The following is a 19,340-nucleotide window of genomic DNA, read 5'->3' as shown; positions in this document are numbered from 1 at the left end:
CAAAAATACAACAACTAGAACCTGAATCCCTACCTTGTTGTTCCTCAAAGGCAAAGTCACCCGGCGAGCAGACCAACATTCTGCACACCTTATAGCACAATGCTGCTTTGACTCAGCTGATGGGACATTAAAGGAAAGAGATTTTTGGTCATACCAATGTTACTTACATAGTGGTAATCTCAGCAGAGTGTCCTAGAACTAAATGAAGCTCATTATGACTAACAGGTCAGGACCTAATCCTTCAACATTAGCTAATCCCAACACAGTGTAGTCCTCAAAATAAAAGTGATAATTCTACCTTGGGATGTTATCTGCACCATTATGACCACAAACCACTGAGGTTCCAAATATGGTCTATGTTGGTTGACTTCATTCAGGGCTGCAATAAGGCACTAAAATTGGCCTCAGCATCCTGGGTTAAGGAGAGGAAAGAGAATCCAAATCCTGCTGCAAAGTGCATTTGTGTGTAGATCGGCTGAAGACATATTGGGCAGGCTCCAATACCCACTACATTCAAAGAGCATACTGTAACCAAGCATGAGGCCTCACATGAAGAATGAGCAGCTCAGCAAGGTATCAAGAGTGTCCAACACAAATTATAGTGAGGGAATGGGTAGGGAAGAAAGAATGCTGTCTGAACATCGAACAGAATATATACAGGCTTTTAAGTGACAGTTGCTGTAAAAGGACAGTTAAGTTATTTAGAGTTTAAATATTGCACTCTGGAACTATCAAAATGGAAAGAATACAAATCTGTTCCAAACATCATTCATTTGCCAACAATTTTCCATTAGCCTAATTGATTCTAGAGATTAGGGACTATGAAGGACTAAGCAAGCTTGGGTCTCGACTACATTTTCTTCCACACATTGGGGGAGATGATGATGAGAATTAAAAATCTAGTGCAAAATGTACATCAACAAGGGATCCCTTTCTAAAACAAATAACAGGATTAAAAAATATATACACTACCTTTCAAGATCAACCGTCATAATTTTAATGGATTTACCCCTTGCCCCCTAATTGAGATGAATCAGATCAAAACATTTGTTAGTTCACTAGTAATTTCAACAGTGGCAGTTTATTACCATTTTTTGTAAATAACACAGACAGTTATCTTTATACAAGGAAAAAGGTGATGCAGAAATACTGAGACAGTTCATTTTGGATGCCTTGCTTTGAACATCTACCTCACTGATGACAATTTGAAAACTGTAAATAATAGATGTAAATAAACTTCTATTGCAATTGAGAAACCATTTACAATAACTGAATTCAGGTTACCGGGGAAAAAGTCTCGCTTCTGAAGAAAACTGCACATAAATAAAAAGGGAAAATTGGGCGGAGTTCTGCATCAATTTGAAGAACCTGGCACGACCAATTCAAATCGGCCAACCTGTCCTTCCTGTGCAAGCTGGTTCATAATATCATCTACACGGACTTTTCTGCTCACAACCAAATAGCGCTCCTTTCCTTTTCCATACGATTTACTCTTGAGGCCATATTTTGCAGCCATCTGATGAATTTGCATTCGCTCGTCGTTTGTCAGCTCTTTGGAAAAGGTCAGCTCTTCCTGCTTGTCTGAGCGGGCATAGTTTTTGATAAGATCTTCTATATCTCGCTTGTTTAATTTAGAACCACTCTTGCTCATCTCCAAACCCAGGCCCTCCCTCTTGAACTGTTCTTTTACCATGATTGGCTCTGCAATACCCTCACCTTCTTTCCCTAAACCACCCCCCTTCCAACCCATTTTCCGTAAAAGCTGATTGCCAATGTTGTCCTCTGTGATCTTTTGTTTAAGAGCTTCCTCTGCCGATCGTCCGAGAATTGCATTTCGAGAGATGGCTGCATCAGTATTTCCGGGCTTGCTTGATTTTACAACTGGTTGCGTTTCCCTCAGTATATTCAAAGCTTTTTCTGCTGCTGTGTGCTTCACCAACTTCTTGGTTCCATAAGCCTCAGCAATAAAATGGTCTTCGACAAAAACACGGCAATGCCAGACCTGACTGGGTGTCAGCTGAAACTTGTAATCCACGGTCATTCTGTTGAATTGAGCAGAATTGTTCAGAATGCAGACAGCATTTTTTGCAGTCTCCAAAATGACAAAATCCATCCAGTGCTTCTTTTTGAGTTCCTTTGAATGTCGACTGCTCTGTTTCGTTGTTTCATTTCCTTTATTGGCTGTATCTTTATCTTTAGTATCTTTGCTTGGGATTTTCTCATCTGGTTTTTTGAGAGCAGGTGGAATGTCATTTCGAGGGGTGTTTTTTTCACACAGTATTAAGTCGTCAATACAATTGCTTTTACACTTGCGCTTCACAACCTCAACCACCACATCTTTAAGGAACAACTTTAAGGCTTGCTCAGAGGCCCTATCGCGAGCTCCAATTTTGCTGCCAGCATAACCTGTAGCCAAGTAAACCCCCTGACACCTCAACTCACAGGCATAGCCATCCGTCAAGACTTTCTTGTTCTTTGGTACATCAGCTGGAGGGATCTCCTTTAGCGATACGTAGAAATACTGAGGGTTTGTTTTACATGTCTGAATACAGCTACTTAGTACATCACTATGGTTCAGCTGGTTACTGAAGCCTCCAATAGAACTAAGCTTTCTTGACACAGATATCTGGAGCATATTAAAGAAAGTCTGTCGGCTCTTTATTGCAGATGGAGAAAACCCACCAGATGGAGAAGCCTTGCTTGACAAAGGTTCCGGGAGTACTGACTTACTGGCATTTTTCTTGGAAGATTTTCTACTCTTCGACCGTTTGGTCTGTGTGAAGCCCAGGCCCTTGTAGCCCTGTTTATTGGCAACTGGGGTCTTAGAAAAATCCGGTCCCCTCATTGTTGGATAAAGATCTGATGGGTTGGAATGATAAGCCTCATACTTTGCAGAATAGTTCTGCTGTATTTTAGACATGTAAGTGCTTAAACAGCTTATCCCATTAACGCAGTTTCCACTTTTGGCTTGCTCTCCATCTGTGAAGATGGTTTTATACAAGGAGTCATAATCAAATGTGCTAGAATTCTGAGAAGAGGCAGGAACCAGTGGACCATTTGAATTTTTGTTAGATTTGTTCACATTTGAGTTGGGCTGAGGTTCTGCTTTCACCGATTTCTCCTCAGTTTTAATCAAACAACTTGAATTATCTTCATCCAAATCTGCCCACCTTCGCGGCTTCTCTGATTGACTTGGCTTTTTCTTCACTTCATCCTCCTCCTTGGTGCTGCTACTAACAAATGCAACTGGCTCAAATCGAAATCTAGGGCGGAATAAAGGAGGTTTCCGCTTTGCTGTTGGATTTTCACCTGAGAGGGTGGACACAGATAGAGTGAGTGTGTTAGGTAGTATTTTAAAAACATTGCCTACCTTGCACATCAACAAGTTATCCCTTTTATTTTAAAAAAAAATCAAATCTGAAAACTTTAGCAATATATGCCAAAATATTCCTTGCTCCTTTGCTGGTCTGCCAATATTTATACAATAGTTGGTAAAACCTCCATAACTTAAAATAGCACACAATTGCTGTACTGTTGGGCTCTGTCTTTGTAGACTCCTTTTTCTGCAGTCAAACTGCATGTGTTTGTTTCAATATCTTTAGAATAAGATTCCCAATTGATTTTATATGCTAGACCACATGGAGGTGTAATGAGCTATATCCATAAAGAGCACTAGCTCAATCCCAGAAAGCTACAATAAACTATTACCTCCATAGTTCTACAGTTCAAGTTAACCTTTCATTCACTAAAGGTGTTAGTTGTTAAACCTAAAGAAACACTGACAAAGTTATTTGCTGCATAAAATAGATTTCTTACATTCAGCATATTATTGCAAATATTCAGACATACAGTTTAGATCTGAACTTCTACAGCACATTGTAGGGTCTTTCTGATGCTTTGAAATTTACTTTTGGTGAAATTGATGAATGTCAGTCATTTAGTATAAATTCAGACTGGAAGCAATTTCAAAATCGCCAGAATTGGGAGCTTCTGAAAAGCATAACCTGTGGGTGCAGTGAAGTTGACTGATGATCAAAGAATAGGCACTGTTGTCACTATTTTGGCTTTGATCGTGTGCAAGGATTAGCAGTTGTAGGATCATTGTACTTTGTTCTAGAATCTGAAACTTATCCGGAAATCCTACACATACCCAATATTTCACTGGCAAAATATGTTGCTGAAGTCTTTACAAATAATTGTTACAATTAGCATGCACCCAGGTGAAAAGGGACAATTCTGTAGTAAAAGAGTTAGCCCATAACAAGTTTGAACACTAAGAAAAGGGAAGGAATTATAAATGCTTGTGCCTAAACATTTTTGCATAGTATTTACAGCACAAAACTAGTCCATTCAGCCCACCTAGTGAATGCTAGCATTTATGTTTCACACCAGTCTCCTTCCACCTTACTTCATCTCATCCCAGAAATATATCCTTCTATTCCTTTCTCCCTCATGTGCTTATCAAGTTTCCCATAAATGCATTAGTTTCCCCTTAAAATTCATATAGATGGGGTCATTAATGTTGTAAAGATTACACTTTGGAAAGAGAATTTAGGTTGGAAAATCTTTTTAAAAGACAGCTAGTTATTGAAAAATCAAATGTATTATGGCAAAAAGAACTAGTTGTCATAAATGGGATAAGGAAGGAAACTGGGGTCTACTGCAAAATCCAAAATGTTTTGTTTGCACTGCTTGGGTAAAAACAGCAAAGGCTGAGCAGAAGGATATCCTCTCTCACTCCCAGCTATAAAACTAATAAATTTTCAAAGCAGTTGTAAGTGGGTGCACACCCAGGAAATAAAACAGCCCATAATTTGGCACAAACTGCAAACTCACTAAAGACTGCAATGATTGCTGTTATTTGAAACAAAAGCATTTGGAATTTAATAGACTTGCTCTTCCAAGATTGAGGTTGCTGAAAAAATTAGATATTTTTATCAAAGATTTTTGTCTTGCACTCATCAGGACAATTGGCAAGAAAATACCAATGTCAGGGGAAACAAAATATTTAAACTGTAAGAGAAGAGAATGCTGATTGGTTGGCAAGTGGACTCTTATTGGTAGAGGCGTTGCCATGGGGAGTGCACCAGTTGGTGGTAACTGACAGTTAACTGTCAAGCACTGTTTGAAATTTAAATCAGGCTTGCTCAAGACATTGCCCAGGGAAATGAACCAGCAAAAAGACGTCACTTCTTTTGTTTAGCTGAAACAAGTACAATGTGTGTACACGTTGTCTGTCTGTCTGCAAAGAACAGGGCCCTGTGTATTAATATATGTAGCTTCCAATACACATAAATGCGCCACACTGCGAGCCCAACTGGCAATATTAAATTGGATGTCAGCGTAATTCTTAGCACACTGAAGATTATTTAACAAACATTGTCTATTCGCGGAATCACATCAAATGTTGGACACTGTGTTTTGAGTTTTGCAAGCATGGGCTGGTTGGGTACAGTTCATACCTTGCCTACTGTGAACAGCAGGACAATGCTGTTCGATACAATCCACCAGTCTTTAGGATGTACGGCCTATATACCTAGCATCACACTGGCACTGAAATTCACACACCACATTACTCATTTGTGTGATAGGCAGAATGTCTTTTTGGCTTGACAGCAGCACCTTGTTAGTGGTAAATACAATTCGTGTTGCTACTGCATAGTAGCAGCGTGAAACAGTTGCAGTCAGTCACCATCAACTGGTGCATTCTCCATGCAATGCCTCTACCAATCAGAGTCCACTTGCCAACCAATCAGCACTCTCTTCTCATACAATATAAACATGTTATTTGCCCTGACATTAGTATTTTCTTGCGGATTGTCCTGATGAGTGAAAGATGAAAAGGCTTCAACAAAAAATATTGCTTTTTTCAGCAATATTCAAGTTGTGTACTACCAAACGACGATCGAGGTTGTTGATGCAGAGCAGATGGAGCTTTACTCTGCAGTTCCGTGTTCTAACCAACCTGAGAGGCTTCGTGCAGTCACTGAATATTCATCCCCAGCACTGACAAATCCAACAGAAGCAACAGGAGAGAGATTTAGAACAGAAAGCATATGAAACTTTCTTTGAAAACAATGGGTTGAGGGGTTTTGGATTTCACCAGTGTTAAGGACTGATGCAAAGACCACATCAACATTTACAAATTGGTTAGATGGGGTGATTGAACAAAAGGAAAATGAGGAGATATTGGAAAAAGGTAGGACCATACTGCTTGAATGCAGAATAAATGCAAACTGCTTGGTCCAAACTGCCTACTTCCGTGCTGTAAATACCAACATAATAGGTCAGAATTTTTCACTTACCATTGTCAGAATTGGATCTTTTGTTCGTTGTGCTGCCGGGAACTAACTCACATGATCCTATGTCACCAACATCAATACCTTCTGCCATTCGAAAGACCTTTTCTAAAAGGTCTGGGCTGTATCTATTAATAAAAACATATCTGTATGCATAACTTCTCCACTATCACCATTTTCACTACCGTCTGATAATTATACTTCAGTTAATTATAGTCAAATACAATAAACTTAAAGCTACGTACAAGGTATACTGGTACATAATGATTAGTTGTGCATTTCTTCTTGAAAACAAAATTCTCTGTGCCCCATCTCTCTTCCCCCCCCGCCCCCCAAAAAAAGGGAAAAAGACCCAGCACTTAATCTACCAGGAAGCACAACCAAGTTGTGAGAAAGGCACCCTCTTCCATTTGAGAGGAAAGTTTGTCCAACCTTGTCGTGTTTCAGTAAAGGATATTGTGGGTCCCTACCAGACTTGAGGCTCAAGCTACACACCATCCTAACTAGGGCATATATCACCACCGTTCCTTCAGTAAAGCCTGGGAACTCCCCATCTAACAGCATTGCAGAATTATGTTCACTTCAGAGACTGTCAAGGTAGCAGCTCACCACCACCTTCTCACGGTTTAAGCGTTAAACATCGGCCTTATCAGTGATACCCATATCCTGGGAATGAATGGGAATAAAATGCTAGGATAGGGATTTTATGGGAGAGGGTTGGCAAATTTTGAGTGAACTATCAATCTGAGCAAAGACCAAGTCAAATGCTCAACTCTTGTTATTTAACTAAAATGCTTATGCTTCTCAATGAAAGGCACCAAGAAATGGAATAGAATTCCCAAGTAAAAATGCATCAAGTGACTACTGGACAAACACAAAAATAGACAGAACAAAACTAAATCCAGTTTCTCTGATTATTTGATTCATATGACACGCACTTTTAAATGCTTGCCTGGAGATGTTTTTGTTCCTACATGTAAGGAAGGACATTCTAAACAAATCTTTTCAACTCCTTCAGAAGAGATATTATCCTGAGTCTTCCCCTCAAGTGGATGTAACAGATCCCTTGATACTATTTTAAGAGGAGCAGGGTGTTCTCAAGGGTGCCCTGACCAATATTTTTCTTACTGCCAACACTGCTAAAACTAGTTACCTGGTCTAATATCATTGCTGATATTGTAGAAACTTGTGCTTAAGTTGGCTATTACTTAACTGACTGTAAAGCACTTTGGGACATCCATGAGGCAGGGAAAGGTGGCATTATATAAATACAAGAATTTCCTCAATTTTTTTAACCACTGAAAGTGATATAATTCAGGGGAAGTCAAGCTGGAAATTTAGCTTTTAGGAGCATTGCATCTGTAGTTATAAATGAAAGTAAAGGTCAAATGTGCATTCATAGAATGCATTTCTCATCCTCAGGACATACCAAAGCTCTTTACAACTAATAAATCACTTTTGAACTGTAGTCTTTGTTGTTACATATGCAAACGTAGCTGCCAATTGCTGCACAGTAAAAATCCACAAAAAGCAAATTAACAAGTGACTAGATAATCTGTTTTCGGCTGTGAGAGAAAGGAATGCTATCCAGGATAGCAGGTACACTCACTCATCAGTAAACAGTGCCACAATATCTGTTATGTCCACTTAACCTGGCAAGGGCTTGGTTTAAATTCTCGTCCAAAAGTGGTTTCTGAATGCTGTATCCCCTCACTGCTGCACTTATAAGTTCATAAGAAATAGGAACAGTAGACCATTCAGCCTCTCGAGCCTGTTCTGCCATTCAATAAGATCATGGCTGATCATCTTGTGGTGTCAATTACCACATTCCCATCTAATCCTGATAACCTTTGTTTCCCTTGCCTAACAAGAATCTATCTACCACTGCCTTAAAAATATTCAATGACCCTGCCTCTTCTACCTTCTGAGGCAGAGAGTTGCAAAGTCACACAACCCTCAGAAAAAAAATTCTCTTCATCGCTGTCCTAAAAGGCTGACCCCTAATTTTAAAACAGTGCCCCCCTAGTTCTGGGCTCACCCACAAAAGGAAACATCCTTTTGACATCTACCTCGTCAAGGCCATTCAGGATGTTGTATACTTCAATCGAACCACCCTTCACTCTTGACAACTCCAGTGGAAACAAGCCCAGTCTGTCCAACCTATCCCCATAAGACAGTTATCAATCCAGTAAACCTCCTTTGAACCACCTCCAATGCATTTACATCCTTCCTTAAATAAGGAGGCCAAAACTGCACACAGTATTCGAGGGAAGGTCTCATCAATGCCCTGTATAACTGAAGCATGACATCCTTCCTTTTATGTTCAATCCCTATCGTAATAAAGATAGCATTCCATTAGCCTTCTTAATTACTTGCTGTACCTGTATACTAACTTTTTGCAATTCATGTACTACAATACCTGGTTCCCATGTATCAATATTGTGTCCTAGTAAGATTGTGGTTTGAACCCACAATCTTACATAGTAATACGCCAAGCTGATAATTAAAAATCAAAATAAATTGAGCAATTTAGTTTAAAAACCATGAATCGAGTTACATTAATGTTTATGTCTTTTACTGTAGAAGACCTTATTTGATTAAAATTTGACCTACTGTGCTAAATTGTTTCCACTTTAAAGAAAAATATGTAGCCTCAACATCAAACAAATCTTACGAACTTGGTACGATTTTCAAATGCACAAAGATTGGATTTTGTGATTTAAAAAAAAAGACAAAAAAAAACCACACCCCACAAATCTTTATGCTCCCTAATATCGCCTCTTCATTGGCAAGTGACCTGCATTAACAAAAATGGGTGAGAAGCTCAATGCAAGTGTTACAATTGAGGTTTAGAAGATTGTTACGTTTTGGGACAGTCTTTAATTCAAGGTAAAATGAAGGGGTCATGTGGCCTGTTCTGAAGTGTGCCTGCCAGCAAAGTCGGGTGGTTTGATTGTTAGAGATTCAAGGGGAGCCAGATTGTTTTACTGGGAAGAAGGTACAAGGTGTTCATATTTGGAGACAATAGCAGCAGCCTGTGTGCTAACAGTGGATTGGCTGAGATTCTCCCAAAAAAAATGTTGAAAATGTAAGGTTGTAAACAGCTTTGCTTTAAACTGTCCATATAGTTCCAAGATGAAAGGAAGTTCGGGACCAAGGATAGAAAATCAGAATCTCTACCTGAATACAAGGCCCATGTGATTCACATTGCCATAATTATGGCTTTGAGATAGGAAGGGTACAGAGGAAGTCATTGTGATATTGGGTTACAAGTTTTCCTAAAATATCACTGAACATTACAGGTTAGTCTGTTGCGACCCTGGAGAGAGAGCGCAGCCAGAGACCGAAAGACCCTATGGTTCACCGTGCCAGAACATAGGTGGGAGCCCATGATCGGATTGAAAAAACCAAATACGTGGGGGTTAAAATGAAATTGGAAGGTTTGTCTAGCTTGCGCTAGAAGGATCTTCAGTGATACTCACACCTTGAAAGACAACTCTGGGATTAGAAGTTAGTAGGCTGAGAAAGGAAAAGAAGTAGTAAACCGTTGGGAGTTATGAACCATCTTAGATGGATTCTGGAAGAACTAAATGTCTACTTAAAGGACAGTGTAAGATATACCTGATAGTGGGATTTTTCAATTGTGCTAAATATAAGGAGGGGTATTCCGCTGTGTGGCTTAATGTAGATGTTGCCTATGAATGTTTAGTCAATAGAGCACTTAGACTCTTATTACAGTAAATGTCTTAAAACATGAAATTTTGTAGTGTCATTCTTTCAGCTATTAACTGGAAGTTTAAATTTCTTTTTAAAAATTACAGTTGCTACAGAGATCATAACAACTGAGTCTCTAACTTCTACTCCATTACTGTAAGGATACACAGTCTGCTTTGCAATTCCGCACAGGATAGGTATGAAACTGGGAATTCACCACGTGGGGAAACCACGAGTTACGTCAGGTCCTACAACTCTGGGCTTCTATGCTGCTCTACCCACTCTTCATCAGAAAATCTGTGAAATGCTCAGAGATTACAGGAAGAAACCATGGAAAACAAAAGCACTGACCATTCCATTTTATTTCCCCCTAACATCATGCCAAGCCTTGTGTTTCATCATTAAGCCTAAAACCTAAACAGTTTCTTTCCAAATAGGGTCAAAGTCAACATGTATTTCACTTTGGCAACTTATTCCACTGACAAGCATAAAAACCATACAACTTAATTTGCATTGAACATTACTTTTAGCTTATAATTACACAAAAGAAGTGTCTTCTTATTGACTAAAGTTTGTTGTCAATCATGTTTGAGAGTTCTCTGGGGTAGAGCCAATGACCTACAATTCCAATGCTCTCAAAAAATCCCACAGGATCATCTGTAGAATCGGCATCTGCCTTGAAAGACCGTGGTAAGGATCCTTCAATACAGAGATTGGAAAAACTAGTGCTGTATGCTGGACAGTTAGAAGAGCTAATAAACCTGTGAAGTAGGAGGAAGAGGGCTTTACAATGCATCACCTAGTTAATGTTTGGTTGCAGGCGTAGATGGGAAGCCTGTGGTATTCCTAAAAGCTGCTGTATGCCAATGGGAAAGAAAAACAACTGCCTTGAAGAATAGTGTCAGGAACTGTCAACTCACATTGAAGTTGTCCATCATAGGGTGGTGAATAACTTTGTTTGAAGCGCAGGCACCCCTGCTGCTTCAGCGCTGTAGTTATGATTTGTTATCCAGGAGGAGGAATCCTGGTGAGCTGAAAACTATTGAGGAATCTCACCATTATTAATTGCACTTCAGGTTTGCAGAGCAAACATACAGAATGGTTGGTTTGAAGGTCCCTGGAGTAATTAAAAAGGACAAGTCTGGATTTCAGCCTTGTGCGGAATATGTAAGTCAAGTTGTCACTCTGTCATCATAGGAGGAAAAGCATTCAAGGTCAGCCTTCTTATTGAACTTCTGCAATCCATTGATAAAAATACTTCCAACAATGCTATTTAGTATGGAGTTCCAGGATTTTGAGCCAGAAATAATGACGGAATGGTGATACATGTCCAAATCAGGTTGGTATGTAACCTGGTGGGGAACTTGGAGTTGATGGCGTTTCAAAGCACCAGCTGACATTTTCCTTTTGAAGAATATTAAGCGGTTTGCTGCAATGCGAGCTATAGATAACGTACGCTGGAGCCAGTGGGTAATTATGCCCAAGAAGATCCTGCTAGCTGATGTCCACCTGAGGGCTCAATTCTACATTGGTATAATGACCTAACAACTTGTGAGCAGATCAGCAGAGTCCATTGGGGTTAAGATAGCTCCAAAATGACAAGATTGTTGACAGAAAATCAGAATCCAATTTAACCCTCTGTGGCAGGCTTGATATCCAATTGCTGACTTAGGTAGGTCCACAGTATTTCAAGACACTGTTGATGAACAAGACCAACAATTTGTGTTTATCATGGCAAAAGTGAATTGAATATGACCTCCAAAACTGGTTTAAATATGAAATTTAATTTTCTAATTCACAATAAACCAGAGGGCCAATTTCAAACTGAGTTAGGAAATGTAGCCCACAAGCCAGAAGAATAAAATCCCATTCCACAAAGATTCAGTAAAAGGGTCACCCTGCCAATGAATGACCAGCTAGTTTGACTGATAAATGGCATCCAGAATAGACCAGGTTCCTGGGTGCTGAAATTCTTCCCACTTGGCTTTGAATAATCCAGCAAGCCAATGAGGCTGTACTAAGTATGGTAGTTTTAGGTAAACAAACTTCCCAATGCTCTGTACTGGTAGGCTGTATGATTTTAGTTGGCTAAACTCAGTCCAGCAGTACCTCAGCACACTCTTGAGGGCAATTAAACTGCGGTCAACTTGAGCTTAAGTTCTCTAGGTTAGATAAGTAGGGTACATGCAATGCATATCAACAAAACTTCAACTCCATGGATTTCTCAGTAGTTTGGTTTAGGGGACTCAAATGTAGTCACGAATGTGTGTCACACACCCAGCTAACAAAAAAATTCTGCCTATAATCAATTAAGTCTTCTTCCACATGAGGCACCTTAATTGCTTTGCAATTGGAAATATTCTTCTCATATTAGAGTTCTTTATTCCTTTAACTTTATGATTTCCATTCAATAACTGCATCAGGGAACTAATAACTGCAGCTAAAAAGATCAGGGAACTAATATCTGCAGCTAAAAAGCAGACTGTGTCTTAGGTCAGGTCCGCGCTCTCACAACAAATCACATTCCCTATTGCCACCCAAAAATGACTTACTCAGCAAGCAACACCTGATCCTCAGTTACAGGCAACACCTACTAGACTCAACCATGGAACAGCACTTCCATTTCACTGATGCAAGACAAAGCTATTACCTCCTCACACATTATACATATATAACATAAAAAGACTGCAAATCTCTTCCTCTCTGCTTATTAGAGGCATCTGAAAAGCATCTCTTCAAACCCAAAGCAACTTCAGAAAGGTAAGCCAATCCTCAAAGAGTTCTCTCTGAATAAATGCAACTATAAATGAGTCCCTCTACCCTGAAGAATAATGTTGGGTAAGCTTGGAAATCAGGCTTTAGATAAACTGACAGAGAGGGAGCCCAGTGGATGCAGAGTGCTGAGATGGTAGCTGGGAGGTAACAATTATTGAGGGAAGACAACATCCAGTGGCGTGTGTGTGTTGGTGGTGGGGGGTAGTGATTGAGGGGTAAGGTAACTGGTTGTCTAACAAAAGGCCTCTGAAGCTGGGGCCTGGAACCTGTATCCCGGGCCTGGAGGCCGGAGCCTGGAGCCTGGAACCTGCATCCCGGGCCTGGAGCCCGGGGCCTGCTGCTCCACTCACTCACCTACAACCCAGGAAAACATGGTTGGTCCAGACCATGGAGAGGGCGAGCAGCTGCTCCGTCCTGTTGTCCGGGTAATCCTGGATATGGCGGACGATGAACTGCCTGCGGATCCGCCAGTGCTTGTCGCTCTCGGAAAGGCCGCGGTACTGCTCCACCACCTCGGCGAGCTGCCGCTTCGGGCCGGCCTGTGACTCCACGCCGGCCGCCATCTTAGAGGCCCCGGCCGGGGGAGGGAGAGAGAGAGAGAGAGAGACAGACAGAGAGAGACAGACAGAGAGATAGGGAGGGAAGATCACCCGCCTCCCGAGTTCAAACGGACCGACAACGAGCGGCACCGGCCAGCCGGCCGCAATCACCCAGCGATCAGGCCCCGCTCTGAACCAGAGCAGCGCCTCACAGATCTCTCCTCCCCTCGCCGCTTCTACTGCTGCCGCTGCCGCCTTCCACCCGCCCGCTCCGACTGCCGGAGGCCGGGCCGCCAGCGCCCCTAGCGTTGGCGGTCTGGAGGCGCCAGTGCGCGGCTCTCCCCCTCACCCCCCCCCCGCCACCGCCAGCCGCCGCCCCTCCCCCCACCGCCAGCCGCCACAATGTAGCCGCTCTGCTGTCATAAACACTCCCCTGACAACATCAAGACAACCAGCAAACCTGGGAGAGCCAGCCAACATCACCGCTCATTGCGGGACACTGTTCAACCTGTACATAGTGTTGTTTCCTATTCTTATGTGGGAAACCTGAGAGCCAATTTGCACATAGCAAATTCTCACAAACAGCATGTGATAATGAAACAAAAATAAAAATTGCTGGAAAAACTCAGCAGGTCTGACAGCATCTGCGGAGAGGAACACAGTTAACGTTTCGAGTCCGTATGACTCTTCAACAGAACTGAGGAAATATAGAAATGAGGTGAAATATAAGCTGGTTTAAGTGGGGGGGGGGGGGGGGAACAGGTAGACCTGGATAGGGGGCCAGTGATAGGTGGAGGCAAAGAAGAGATTGTCAAAGATGTCATAGACAAGAGGACAAAGGGGTGTCGACGGTGGTGTATTAGCTGAGGAATGTGCTAATGGTGACATTAGGGGTAGAAAGCAGGATGAGCAAGTGACAGAAAGCCCTAGTGGGGGTGGGGTGGGGTGGGGGAAGGGATCGAAATAGGCTAAAAGGTGGAGATGAAACAATGGGTGGAAAGACATTTAAAAGTAATGGAAATAGGTGGGAAAAGAAAAATATATTTAAAAAATATAAATTATTGGAAAAAGGGAGGTTGGAAAGGGGGTGGGGATGGAGGAGAGAGTTCATGATCTGAAGTTGTTGAATTCATTGTTAAGTCTGGCAGGCTGTAAAGTGCCTAGTCGGAAGGTGAGGTGCTGTTCCTCCAGTTTGCGTTGAGCTTCACTGGAACATTGCAGCAGGCCAAGGACGGACATGTGGGCATGAGAGCAGGGTGGTGTGTTGAAATGGCAAGCGACAGGGAGGTCTGGGTCAAGCTTGCGGACAGACCGAAGGTGTTCCGCAAAGCGGTCAACCAGTCTGCGTTTGGTCTCTCCAATGTAGAGGAGACCGCATTGAGAGCAGCATGTGATAATGACCAGAGGGACAATTCTTAACCAGGACACTGGAGATAACTCCCCTGCTCTTCAAAATAGTACCATGGGATCTGAGAGGGAAAGCAGGGCCTCAGTTTAATGTCACATCTTAATGACAGCACTTCCAGCCATGTAGAACTCCCTCAATACTGCACTAGAATGATAGCCTTTAATTTTTGCTCCCAGGTTCTGAGGGTGAGACTTGAACTCAGGACTTTCTGGGTGAGAGGGAGCAATGCTACCAGCTGAGCCATGGTTACCACTTCAAATTAGGGGTTGGTGGTAGGTGTGGGGGTTGTGTTAGGATTAAAACCATTACAAATCATGTTCATCACAGGTACAGCGTGTATGTGTTATGGCAAGGGTCTTAGTAACATAGCTCCTCAGCTGGAGTGAGAGTACTTACATCTGCCTTGGGCAAATTCATATAGTCTATAATCTGAGATATACTTAGTGAGCATTGAGAGATACATAGGTGAATCAAGGGCAGCCAACTTTGAATAGTTTAAAGGCAAATCATGTCTGACAAATGTTGTAATGTCATTTTAACAAAACAATTGATTGGATAGATAAATTAAATGCAGCCGATGTAATTTATGCTCATGGCTTCCCAAAACAGTCCTCTATCTCTCCAAGCTGATTCCTATCTTTGGAAGAGATGGGATAGACTGTGAGGTTTCTTATGTATAGCAAAGTGGCAAATCATTTCATCTGTGATTGTGGTGCATTGGTGCATTATTCCACCTCATCTTCCTTGACTGCCTTTGACACAGTTGATCAAATCATCTCCTCCAATGCCTTCCCTTGACCAGCTGAGTGGAATTGGCCTCACCTGATACCATTCTTACATATCCAATTGTCACCAGAGCATCTCCGTAAATGGCGTCTCCTACTGTCACCCTGGAGTTCCCCAGACTACTCATTTCCCTCAACCCCATGCAGCCCTTTGGTGTCATTTTTCTGAGAACTGAAGTCAGAATATGCCACAAACACTCAGCTCTATCTCTTTCCCACCTCTGTCTGATGTTTCTATTGTCAAACTGCTTGCTCACTGTAAAATGTTATGGACGAGCTGCAATTTCCTCCTGTTAAATAATGGGAAGACTGAAGCTAACCCCTTTAATCCCTGTCACAAACTTCATACACTTGTCAATGATTTAATCTCCCTGCCTAGCCTATGGTTCAGGTTAAACACTCTGAAAACCTCAACTGGTGCAAAACTCTGCTGCCCATATCTTATCCTGCACCCAATTCCACTCATATTTCACATCCATCCTTCCTAACCTACTCCAGTCCCCCAACACTTCCAATTTAAAATTCTCATACTTATGCTTAAATCCCTTCATGGCGTCAGCTCTTCCTACCTTTGTAATCTTCCCTTACTGTCAAAACTAGGTTCTGCTGAAAGGTCAGCCACCTGAATTGTGAACATTGTTTCTGTGTCCATGGATGCTGCCTGACCTGCTGAGTAGATCCAGCATTTTCTGTTGTTATTTACTACAAAACAGCAGCTGCCCTGAATTTTCCATTCTTCTGTTTCTGGCCTTATGTGCTCTTCCCCACAATTGGCAGTTGTCCCTTCAGTCATGAGACCCCACATTCTAGAATTCCTTCCCTAACTCCTTTCACGTTCACCTTCCTCTTTTCCTTTATATTCATCCTTAAAACACATTTCCTTTACCAGGCTTTTGGTTATCACTCCTAATGTTTTTTTTTGGCATCTGTTTCTTTCTAACTATATCTCCGTAAAGTGCCTTGGGGTTTTGTTGTTGTATTTTAAAATGCTATATAAATGCTTTATTGTTATGTATATTTTATCAGAAGGGGTTTGATATAGCATCCCACAAGAGGTCTGTTTGAAAAATCATATATCCTTTCAAAGAGAAAATGTGGCAGCATGGTTGGAAAGTCGGTCAGTAAACAGGAAAAAAATTGTTAAGGTAACAAGTAACAGAACATGCTGGAAATATTCAGTAAGTCAGGAAGCATCTGTGGAGAGAGTATCAGAGGTAATATTTCAGGGGGAGACCTTTAGGGAGTTCTGAAATGAGTGTTCCTCAGACTGGAAGTGGTAAGTAGTGGGTCCACCGTTCATGGTAAATATGGACAATTTGTACTTAGATGTATGGAATACAATCTGTAAATGTGTTGATAACCCACAAGTAGGTCATTTAACCAACAGCCCTCAAGAGGGCTGTAAAATACTTCAGGAAGACATAAACAGGTTAACAGAATAGGCAAACATTTGGAAGATGCAATTTAGTGTGCAGTAATACATTTTGATGGGAAAAACAAGAAATAGGAGGATATACTCAATAGAAAAGATGCTGAATGCTTTGGATCAATACAGAAAGCTAGGGGTTAAAATACCCAATTCTCTGAAAGCGCAAGTGATAGATAAAGTCATAAAAAGGTCTGCAGCATGTTTTAGTTCTATGAAAAGGGCCCCAAACTAATAAAATTGTCAGGCTACAATTAAGTGTATTGTGTGAACTTTTAGAATCCCCATTATAGAAGTGGCACTAAAACCATAGAAAGGACTAAAACATCGATTTACTAGGATTATGCCAAGGATGGGAAACTATGGTTAAGAGGAGAGACTTGAAATACTGTGACTATTTCCACTGGAACTAAGAAGGCTTTGAATGGGTTTTTTTAAATTATGAAGAGTTTTGATAAAGGAAAGATAATTGTTTCTGAATGGAGTTAGTAGGATAAAGGAGGATCCTCAATTTAAAATTGTCCACAAACTTGAATTCATCCAAAACTTAGCTGCTTATATCCTAACTCACACCAAGATCCGTTCACTCATCACCCCTGTGCTCACTGACCACATTGTTAGCGCCTTGATTTAAAAATTCTTATCCTTGTGTTCAAATCTCTCAGTTATCTTGCCACTCCCTATTTAAATAATCTCTCCTCCAATCCTACAATTCTCTGATATCTCTGCACTCCTCCCAATATGACCTCTTGCATATCCTCAACTTTAATCGCTCCACCATTGGTGACCATGTCTTCAGCTGTCTAGGCCATAACCTCTGAAATTTCCTCCCTAAATGGCTCTACCTCTCTCTGCTCCTTTTAGACATTTCTTTAAACCTATCTTTTTGGCAAAGTTTTTGGTCACCTACCTTAATATTTTCTTATGTGACTAGGGCCAGTGCAAGAATATTTGGCGCCCAAGGTGAGCCTTTAGCCTTGCGCCACCAACACCAACCCCCCCCCCCCCCAACAATTAACTTTTGTAAATTAATATTGTGCATTAGTATGAATAAAAATTCTGCATTTATAATTACAGATTTATTTTACTTGAGAAAGGAAAATATGACACTGATTGTATATTCTCATTGTTCTACACTTTTCACAGGATATACGCTAGAAGAAATGCACATTATAATTGGTAATATGGCTCACATGATGTAATATCATGTGTTCCCGCAACAGTTACTAGATGTTTTTATGTACAATGTACACAATCAATAATCGTTACGATAGAGTGGCTAGATTAAATTACATTCTTTGATATTATTTACTGATTCGTAGTTTTGGAATAGTCATGTAGATGTACAAATTTGTAAAACTGTTGCAGAAATAGATTAAGGAATATTATATGAAGTTTTGGAAAAGATTGCAATGTAAATATGTCAGTATATGTGGCTGTAGACCAGTAGATCTGGACCTTTTCAATCCTACTGCCTGTTTATTTATGTTGTTTCATGAATAATTCATTCAGCTTTTTGCCACCCCCTAAATTTTGCCACTCTAGGCCTAGTGATTGCTAAGGCCCTTCCTGTAACTCATGTCAAATTTTGTTTGATAATGCACCTGTGAAGCGCCTTGGGATATTTTACCACCTTAAAGGTGTTATATAAATGCAAGCTGTTGTTGTAAGAAAGTAAGGAGAAAGGATAGGAGCAATTTGTTTATCCAGAGGATTGATGGATCATGGAGAACCATTCCACAATGAGTTAGAGACAGAAACAATTATAATCCTTAAGGGAAAATTGAATACATGAACAAAGAACAAAGAACAAAGAAAAGTACAGCATAGGAACAGGCTCTTTGGCCCTCCAAGCCTGTGCCGATCATATTGCCCGTCAACTAAAACTTTTACACTTCAGGGATCCATATCCCTCTATTCCCATCCTATTCATGTATTTGTCAAGCTGCCTCTTAAACACCACTATCATACCTGCCTCCAACACCTCCTCTGGCAGCGAATTCCAGACACTCACTATCCTCTGCGTAAAAAACTTGCCTCGCACATCTCCTCTATAGTTTTCTCCTCTCACCTTAAATCTATGTCCCCTAGTAATTGACTTTTCCACCCTGGGAAAAAGCTTCTGACTATCTACTCTGTCCATGCCACTCATAATTTTGTAAACTTCTATCAAGTCGCCCCTCAATCTCTGTCGCTCTAGTGAGAACAATCCGAGTTTCTCCAACCTCTCCTCATGCTTGAAACAGAACTCTTGGGAGAGAACAGGGCAGCAGGATTAATTTTGGAATTGCATTCACACAGAGCTGATACGAATACACCATCCTAACTTGGAAATATATCTCCGTTCCTTCACTGTCATGGGGTCAAAACTTTGGACCACCCTCCCTAACAGCA

General features: G+C 41.1%; 1 protein-coding gene across 1 annotated transcript; it reads right to left on the bottom strand.

The window, feature by feature from the left end:
* Positions 1 to 1,062: 1,062 nt before the first annotated feature.
* nkrf (NFKB repressing factor) lies at positions 1,063 to 13,602 on the bottom strand. The gene is made up of 3 exons (XM_041195624.1): positions 13,143 to 13,602; positions 6,306 to 6,427; positions 1,063 to 3,309 (listed from the first exon to the last, which is right to left on the bottom strand). The coding sequence occupies exons 1-3, from the start codon at positions 13,349 to 13,351 to the stop codon at positions 1,355 to 1,357; spliced, it is 2,286 nt and encodes a 761-aa protein (XP_041051558.1). The 5' UTR covers positions 13,352 to 13,602; the 3' UTR covers positions 1,063 to 1,354.
* Between the last annotated feature and the right edge of the window lie 5,738 nt (positions 13,603 to 19,340).

This window comes from Carcharodon carcharias, chromosome 9, assembly GCF_017639515.1.
Source record: "Carcharodon carcharias isolate sCarCar2 chromosome 9, sCarCar2.pri, whole genome shotgun sequence".
Taxonomy (NCBI): Eukaryota; Metazoa; Chordata; class Chondrichthyes; order Lamniformes; family Lamnidae; genus Carcharodon; species Carcharodon carcharias.
Note: the sequence above shows the minus strand (reverse complement) of the source record. Positions and strands in the feature narration are given on the sequence as shown.